The sequence below is a fragment of the Myzus persicae genome, unplaced genomic scaffold, assembly GCF_001856785.1.
Source record: "Myzus persicae strain clone G006 unplaced genomic scaffold, MPER_G0061.0, whole genome shotgun sequence".
Lineage (NCBI taxonomy): Eukaryota > Metazoa > Arthropoda > Insecta > Hemiptera > Aphididae > Myzus > Myzus persicae.
The window spans coordinates 1-10069 of NW_019101184.1; the positions used below are offsets into that span (position 1 = coordinate 1).

Below are 10069 nucleotides of genomic sequence, written 5' to 3' on the forward strand. Positions count from 1 at the left end.
TATTGAGTCATTTTTTTTTCTTATTAAATTAAATATAAAATTTAAAATTAGTAACAATCATACTTTTAATTTCCATTGTAAAATATAGATAAATTTAAGATTGTTACTCCATATTTGGTGTTTCCAATTTATGTATTTATTAAGATTTAGTAGTTACAAGTTAGTATAATAGTAAAAATTATTATTATTATAATATCATAGTATAATCATAATAACATACTTATTGTTGTTTTTTACTATGTTATGTTTTTATTTTGTTATTATAGATCATATATTGGCTTCACTGTCCACTGGCTTAATCCCGAAACACTTGAAAGTTACTCCAAAGGGCTTGCATGTAGACGTATTTTTGGCAGACATACATTTGATAACCTGGCAGAATGTATAGATAAAGTAATAAATGAGTTTAAGCTTAAAAACAAAGTCACTTTAATAGTTACAGATAATGCTGCTAATTTTGTTAAAGCTTTTAGGTAAGTAAAATGTTATGTTTTATATTAAGTACCTACTTACATACCTAGTATATTTTAATTTTTCAGCGATCTGGTTTTTTTTTCTAATTAATTTATTTGTTTTATTTGTATTACTTTTAGAGTTTTTAACAGTGACAATGAACAAGGTACAGTAGATGATGGAATTGATGTTACTGACTTAAATGAGATTCCTGTGAATGTTGAAGTAACAGATTTATTAGAAAGCCAGGATATTGAAAGTTCATTTTGTTTTTCATTGCCACCTCATCAAAGATGTGCAGCCCACACACTAAATTTAATTGCTACTGTTGATGCTAATGATGCTGAAAAAGATGCTGCATATAAAGCAATAAGTAAAAAAGTATTTTCGAAATGTCAAGCTATATTTAATAAGCAAAATCAATCAACAATGAGTGCTGACAAAATTAAAGATCACCTTGGACGTTATATTATTACTCCTAATGCCACTAGGTAACTAAAATAATTATTTAATTCAATAAGTAATAAATATGAAATACCTACCTACCTATAAGAATTAAAACTTTGATTTTGATATGTTACTATTTAGTATTTTCATTAACAACTATTGTAACTTGTTTTAGGTGGAATTCCTATTATGATGCCATGAAATGTATAATGATCAATATTGATAAGATAAATGAACTTTGCATTGAATTACAGTTGCCTCCTATCTCATCACCACGTGAAGTTTCATTTTTAAAGGAATATTGTGATGTATATATTTTTTTTTTAAGTGTTATTTTTAATTTTAAAATTATTATACATATTTTATTAAATAGGTGATGAAACCGATAGCTAAGGCTTTGGATTTATTACAAGGTGTGAAGTTTATTTCACTTGGATATTTGCTGCCAACAATTAATGCTATTCACAAAGCATTAAATGAAATTATCAATGTGAACTTGTGTAAACCTTTAGTTATTGCGCTAAAAAGAGGACTAAATAAAAGGTATTATAAATATTATGTATTATTTAAGTACCTGTTGGCTGTTATAAATGTTTACTTCTTTATATTACTCAGACTATTTATTGAAATGCTAAACCAAGTATTTTAAAATAATTATTGCCTATAAGTAGTATTTGTTACTTCTCTTTTAAATAAATATTATATATTTACCATATGTACCTATATTAATATCATCATACTTCTAGTTAATATAGTGTTTATTTTCCAACAAGTATTTATAATACCTACCTACTACATTTTAAATAATATTTTGATTATAAAGAAAACAATGAAAAATTGATAAAATGTGTGTAATAATATAATTGTTAAGAGGACACCATACTTGTATATGTTGCCTCCGTCTTGCAAAATCGTAACATAGAAAATTGTACGCTCTGGGTAATTAATTTATCTCTTTTATAGAGAATTTTATACAAATTTACCAATTACCAAATTTAGAAGCAAGAATATTATTTAATCGATGATATAGGTTTTTATATTTCAATTTGTAAGCGAGTTTAAGAATTTTAAATGTACGAACAATTTACTATTTTAAAATGATTATAACGCGCTTTAAAATGAAAATGTAAAAAAACCTGTCATTGGCTAGATAATATTCTTACTTATAAATTTGGAAATAGCCAATACTTCAATTTATTCACCATAGAATTAAACATAAATGGTTTTTACAGGAAAACGATACAATTTTATAAATGACTTATATTTAAATGCTGAAATTAATTATGTATTATTATTTAATTTTCAGATTTAATAGATATATGGACTCCAAATCTTGTCAAATAGCTGCATGTTTAATTCCTAAGTTTAAGTTAAACTGGACAAATTCTGAAAATTGTCATGAAATTAAACAAACATTTTTGGAGTACATAACTGAGAATGCTCAACTAACAGAAACAAATCCTGCCATCACTACCACTACTGCACAGAGTAATGGTAGTGATTCTGAAGACGACTTTTTTAGACTAAATAATTATGAAACCAATGTTGAAAATAATGATATCCAAATTATTGCAAATAACTATTTTTCGAACACCAATATTAAAACCCCATTAGATTTGCCATTAGTTTTAAAAAATGCTTATATCCAATATAATACAGCAATTCCTTCTTCAGCTCATGTGGAACGTTTATTCAGTGCTGGAGGTCAATTATTTAATAAGCGAAGGGGTTCAATGGCGGATAAGAACTTTGAAATGACTCTTTTGTTAAAATTTAATAAATATTTTACTGAAGTATAAAATTGGCTATATTATTCTCTAACAGTTTAATGACTTAGTTCCCTGAAAAAGTATTCTGAGTTTAAAATTAAGTACATTCTTAATACCATGTTATTTTTATATAATAATTTTAAAAAAATGTTTAATATTTATGATTTTTATTATTTTGAATCATATTACTGGATATTTATATAGATATTATATACATATATATATATATATATTTATATTTATATATTTATATACATATATAAATAAATATAACATAACTTAAGTTAATAAGTTAATTGAAAACGTTCATGTAACTTTTAACTTAACTGAGTTAAAAAAAAAATTACATTAACTGTTAACTTTTAACTCTTTAAAATGTTTTCCATTAACTTAACTTAACTCAGTTAAAAATTATCATTAACTTGCCCAGGCTTGATCATAGCCACGGAGACCAGAGCAACTTCTCGTCTCACGCGCACACGCTATTATACACTTACCATATTTTCTGCTAAATAAACGTTATTCTACAGTTCAATTTGGTACTTGTTTGATTTGTCTCTAAAGCTTACGGCTTTTATAGCCTTTGAGATTACGCACACAACATTTCTGGCGCAGTCGGTAGGATATTTCGAGGAGGCAAAACCATCAAAGGTCCATCGTTGACAAGAGGAATTGATCACTCTTCTTCATCAGCAACTCCGAAGGAAGGTTCCAAGCAAAACAAGTGCAGTAATTTCAAAAGGAACATGGCATCATCAGCAAATACCGCTTTATTGTAAGTGAATAATTTATTAAATATTGTTACATAGACGTATGTACAATAGAGGCGTATGGAATTTATTTAAGGTAATCAAGTATAAATAGTAGTGTAGGTGTTAGAGTAGAACCTATATAAAAGCCTATTCAGTTAATTATTAAAACCCATTGAATTATCGAGATTATAAAAGTTATTATTATTGAAGATTATTATTGAAGTTATTGAGATTATTATTATTGAAGTTATTAAAGATTATTATTGAGATTATTATTATTGAAGTTATTGAAGATTATTATTGAAATTATTGAAGTTATTATATTGAGATTATTATTGAAGTCATTGAGATTATTATTGAAACTATTGAGATTATTATTGGAGTTATTGAGATTATTATTGAAACTATTTAGATTATTATTGAAGCCTATTGAGGTTATTATTGTTGAAGAATATTATTGTGATTATTATTGATATTTAACTATTGAGAGTTATTGTTATTATGAGATTATTATTAAAAAGTATTCATTGAGATCATTATTATGAGGTTTTTTATTGAGAATTATTATTGAAGTATATTGAGATCATTATTGAATATTATTAAAGAGTTTATAATGCGGGCACAGAATTGATGTACAATATAATGTTACAGTCGTCGTGATCGCAAACTCGTCGTTAGTCGTCATCGCCGTTGTATTCAATTTTATGGACAACGTTTTTGTGGCTTTTTATATTTTATTTTAAACTGTTTTTTTAAATAATAATTTCACGATTTCTATAATTTATAACTGCGTTTATTATGACAACAAATATCAATACAGCGGTTTCAACCAGACAAATGACTCATGTATGGCAGATCGGGCAGATGTCACAACATTTAAGTGAAACTAAATTACCTTCAAGAAAGGAGGTAATAAGTTTATTTTTTTATCATAAAAATATTATTAAAATAAATGTTAGGGATTCTGCACGTGTTACTGCTGTGTATACAATGACAATTTGGGATAAGGCTAGAATACCCACAAGACTTCAGAAACATGTTATAAATAAAATTGTTGGTCTATTTAATGAATGGCAAAAACTAAAAAAAAATAAAGAAAATAAAGCAAAGCGATCCGAAGGATTAAAAGCAAAAGAGAATAATTGGCAAAAGAACCTCGATAAACTGTTTGATATAGCCCATGCTGATGCCATAATTCGTATTCTGGAGGATAAAGAATTTTTACTTTTACAACGAAAAGAAAGACGACCTGGTAAAATTGGAAATATTGATAAAAATCTCACAAAAAAAGGAAGCTGAGATTAAGAAGAAAAACAATAATATTAAAAAAAGACGAAATAATTAAATCACAACTTGGACAGTCCCACATTTTGTTATCTTCCTGTTCAAGTGATGTTGATAGTGATTTATCTGACAGCAATACTTCTACTGTTGATGACTCGTCAATTAATAAATCACCACAAAAAAATAGAGGTAGAAAGAAACATCTTGACAGCAATTTGGCTGTTAGTCTTGATGTTGCAAAATTAAGTGATCGGAAAGCTACAGTAGTACTAATGAATAGTATTTAGCGACTTGGCAGTGATCCTTTAGAATATATTGTAAACACTTCATCTATTCGTCGTCAACGTATACGATATCGACAAGAAATTGCAGAATCAGTGAAGAATGTCTTTATATCAGAAGTCCTACTGACTATTCACTGGGATGGAAAAATTATTGAGGATATAAGTGGACATGAAACAGTAGACCGTCTTCCAATTTTAGTATCAGGTAAAAGTGTTGACCAACTTCTCGCTATTCCAAAACTCATTTCTGGAACAGGTAAATCAATAGCTTCGACAGTATATGAAACTACATTATCATGGGGACTTGGTGACAAAATTAAATGTATGAGCTTTGATACTACTGCAGTAAATAGTGGACTAAAAAATGGTGCATGTGTTCTACTTGAGCAAAATATGGACAAACAAATTTTATGGTTGGCCTGTCGTCATCATATCATGGAGATAATGTTAGAAGCAGTTGTTGTTCATTCTATTGGATGCTCATCTACACCAGATATTATATTGTTTAAACGATTTAAAAAAGCTTGGAACACAATTTAGCTGGAACATTTTGAAACTATAATTTCCGAAGTTTCTACTTTAAATCAAATAAGCAATATTTCTACTGACACGATCAATTTTGCTTTAAAACAACTTGGAGAGTTTCAACCCAGAGATGAATTTAAAGAATTATTGGGCCTAAGTATTATTTTCTTAGGGGGAGTTCCTAAAAAAGGTATATCTTTTAGAGCTCCTGGTGGACTTCATCGAGCCCGATGGATGGCAAAAGCCATATATTCATTATTTATTTAAAGAACAATTTAAACTGACAAAAAAAAATATAAAGGAATTCGTGACATATGTATTTTTACAGTAAGAATATATATTAAATATTGGTTTCAAGTTGCTTCAGAGATTTACTCACCAAGAAATGACCTACAACTAATAAAAGATTTAAAGAAATACGAAGAAATCGATGTAACAATTTCAAAAAAAGCCATGAAGAAATTTCTTGGTCATCTTTGGTATTTATCAGAAGAAGTAATTGCGTTTGCATTTTTTGATGAAAATGTTTCATCCGAAACCAAACGGAAAATGGTAGATGCTATGCATAATGAAGGAATAGAGTATCCGATGAAACGCATAAGTTTATATCCTGATCTAGTTTTAAGAAAAAACCTTGAAGATTTTGTAACAAAAAATTCCTCAGAGATTTTTTGACATATTAGGAATTTCATATCAATTTTTAAATAAAGATGTCGACCATTGGGATGAAGACGAAGATTATAAAAAAAGTAAAGAAATCGTTCAGTCAATGAGAGTTGTCAATGAAACTGCAGAGCGAGGGGTGGCTTTAATGGAGGAATACAACAAATTACACAACACAAATGAAGAACAAAAACAGTAACTTTTGTTACTCATAAAACAGTTTATGGGGTGCCCTTATAAAAACGTATGGAAAATTTTTTTGTGTCCAAATAAGCATCACCCTAGTATATATATATATTGAGAATTATTAAATGAAGTAATGAAGGGTGTATTGAATGAATATTAAAGGCATTTTATGGACAGTACAGAAAAAGATACATCTCCTTTGGAATTAGATAATCCATCGTATAACAAAGACAAAGATACATCTAATCTTGAAAAGGAAATATTAAACGTTACACATAGGTTAATAAATTTCGACAGTCCAGATAAAACTAAAATAAAAAATAAAAAAGAGAAACCTATTCTAACGAGAAGTAGTAGCTTAGATAATAAGCCAGGTAGAACAACACGTAGTAAGGTCACTGATAGTTTTGAACACACAAGAGTTATTGTTCGATAAAAAAGTATGAAATAAAAAAATGGTTACCATAAGACTAGAGGACGCGTTTAAATTAATACCTTTATGCACGGGCGAGGATGACATATATCCATTTATTAATGCATGTGACATGGCAGCGAGTCTAGTCGAAGAAAAATATGCACCAACGTTAGTAAAATATATTACCACCAGATTAACTGGTAGAGTGTTAGAAATGATACGATATAAAAATGTGACTAAGTGGACATTCATTAAAAGTTATTTAACAGACGTATTTGAGGATCTAACAACTGCATCTAGCTTACAAATACAACTTAATTCAATTAAAATGCGCAATGGTGAGGACGTAAATGAATATTGCCATGGAGTAGAAAAACTATATTATAAATTATGTACCGCTAGTACACTTAATAAAATAGATTCAGAAGCGATAATAATACACGAAACATTAAAAGAACAAAAACTCTTGAAATAGCAAAACAGTTAGCCAAAGCCGAGGAAGCAGAATATAATTCCGAGAGGGAAAATTTTAAGTATAGAATTGATAATCCACATGATAGAAATTATAATAATTCCCCACGCAATAATAATAATAGTAATTATCAGCGAACGAATAATATGCGATCTGGTAACACAAGAAATTATAATAGTATAAACTCTAATAATTTTACAAGGACAAATAATCCGCGACCAAATAAATATACACAACCAAATAACGTTAACAGACCGGTTATAAAATGCTATCATTGTAATGGTAATCATTATGCTTCGCAATGTAGAAATAACGTAAGACAAAACGATCCAAATAATCGTAATAATAACCATCTACCTAATGGAAATAATTTCACTAGGCCACCCACAAATTATAATTCTTCACAAGCAATAATGTGTACATATTGCAATAAGATAGGTCATGGTATGCATAATTGCTTTTAAAAGCGTAACGATGAAAGTAGAAATAATAATTCGGGAAACGCGGTACCCGTTCGATAAACCACATAATCGCCGAGGGGATGCACGATGTTTCCACATCAACGCAGTAATAAATAATAATCATATAACATGTAAATCAGCCGCCAGCAAAACAAATTAATTAAGCCTACTAATAGATACGGGTAGCCAAGTTAATATACTTAAAATAAATTGTTTACGCGGAGAATTAAAAGTAAATGAAACACAGAAAATTAAATTACGTGTTAAACATAAGGAACCCATTCAAACAATAGGGAGAATAAAAATACCCATAGAATTAAATAATAAGATTATACATACAGAATTTAACATAGTAGGAACACAATTCCCAATACCAAGAGACAGCATATTAGGTCACGAATTTCTATTAAAAAACAAAGCGATAGTAGACATTTCGAATAATAAGATAATAATTCAAAACGCTGAAACAGTTTTACACACCCCTACTCACGTAGAAATTAGTTCCACAAATCTTTTATTACACCCACGATCTGAAACAGTAGTACAAATAAAAGTTCTAGACCCAGTAGTCGAAGGTAAAAACATATACATTCATAAACAAGAAATTACGGAAAATGTGTTTTGAAGTAATACAGTATCTACTGTTAATCGCGGAAAGGCAATAGTTAGCATATTAAATATAGCTAAGGAAATAAAAAATATAAACGAAAAAGATTTGAATAAAATATTATACGATATTGAATACGAAATACTCAAGGTCGAAACAACCAATGACATTAATGACCGAATGACGAGATTAAAGCAAGTACTAAAAACCGACCATATGAACAATGAAGAGAGGCGTTCTATCTATGATTTATGTGAAAAATATAATAGCGTGTTTCATATAGAGGGAGATGTGTTAACCTTTACTAATGCGGGCACCCACAAAATAAAACTTAAACAAGACCAGCCTCCTTTATATCGTAGACCATATAGGCTTCCACACTCACAGCAGGAAGAAATACACACACAAATTAAAAAGTTAGAAGATAACGACATAATTGAAAGTTCTAGGAGCCCTTGGAATTCCCCTCTTCTTCTAGTACGTAAAAAGATGGACAATTCAGACAAACAGAAGTTTAGAATAGTAGTAGACTTCAGAGCACTTAACGAAGTTACTATAAATGAATTCCACCCCTTGCCAAATATTACTGAGATACCAGATCAGTTAGGACAGTGTCAAGTCTTCTCAATTCTAGATTTGACGCACGGATTTTACCAAATTTTGCTAGAGGAAGATTCGCGAGAGTTAACAGCCTTTTCGACTAACCAAGGTCATTGGCAGTTCAAGGGTATAAAAACTAGCCCGGGAACGTTTCAGAGAGTCATGTGTTGACGCCGCAACATAGTAGGTAGCAAGTGATATATTAAGAAGGTAATTATCACGAGTCACGGAGGAACAGCTGGTCTCACACACATATCACTTTATTTGTATTGTTTTATTTTTGTATTGAATGTGTCTTGTGAGTTATATAAGATGCAGATTAAACGTTATCGCCAGCCGCCGCGCCGTCTACGCAAATATTATTTAACACGGCCGCCGTGACCCTGTCTCGTTCCTACTGTACGTCGTTGTTAAGATTTCGGACTCCGTAAATTTAATTGTTAGTTTTGTCAAATTGACAATACTTTTTTATTATATTTATTAGCAAGGCGCGAATCGACACTGTTGTTAATATTATATTTGTGTGCGCGAATCGCCACAGTTTAATACCTTTTTATTATATTTATTAGCAAGGCGCGAATCGCCACTGTTGTGAATATTATATTTGTGTGCGCGAATCGCCACAGTTTAATACCTTTATATTATTATATTTGTTGGCACTAATCGCCTTATTTTTATTATATTATTCTACAATTTTACAATTTATAGGCGCGAATCGCCGCATTAATTATATTGTTTTATACATGTAGACGCGAATCGTCTAACATCTCCAACGTGTTGTAATTTTTATATTTTATTGTTTGTGTGTGTGCAATTATTACATATAGCCATACAGGTTGCAGCTGGCCAGCAGTACACCGACAAATTGTGAGTTCTTTTATATTATCATTTATTTATATTATTTATTAATTGTGCCCAATTGGCATTAGGAACCATTTTATTATACATTATTATAATAGTACTTAGCTGTATAATATTATTACTTGTTATTTGGTTGTGCCGAACCGGCAATTATTATTATTAAATATTTTTACATTGTTGGGCCAAAAGGGCTGTAATCTACTATTTTGTTATATTATATTATCTATTATTACCAAAAACCGTGTTACCATTTTATTATTATTGTTTTATTGTACACACACCCACATATA

General features: G+C 29.4%; 1 protein-coding gene across 1 annotated transcript; it reads left to right on the forward strand.

Annotated features, from left to right (window-relative positions):
- Positions 1–25: 25 nt before the first annotated feature.
- Positions 26–1630, forward strand: LOC111028113. Its single transcript, XM_022306649.1, has 4 exons — positions 26–473; positions 594–944; positions 1076–1208; positions 1274–1630. Exons 1-4 carry the CDS (start codon positions 244–246, stop codon positions 1547–1549), a joined length of 990 nt encoding a protein of 329 aa, XP_022162341.1. The 5' UTR covers positions 26–243; the 3' UTR covers positions 1550–1630.
- The last annotated feature ends 8439 nt before the right edge of the window (positions 1631–10069 follow it).

Coding starts and splice junctions, on each gene's coding strand:
- LOC111028113 (XM_022306649.1), top strand. CDS start 244: ATGTTTTTATTTTGTTATTATAGATCATATATTGGCTTCACTGTCCAC. Junction 474..593: donor AATTTTGTTAAAGCTTTTAG/GTAAGTAAAATG, acceptor TATTACTTTTAG/AGTTTTTAACAGTGACAATG. Junction 945..1,075: donor ATTACTCCTAATGCCACTAG/GTAACTAAAATA, acceptor AACTTGTTTTAG/GTGGAATTCCTATTATGATG.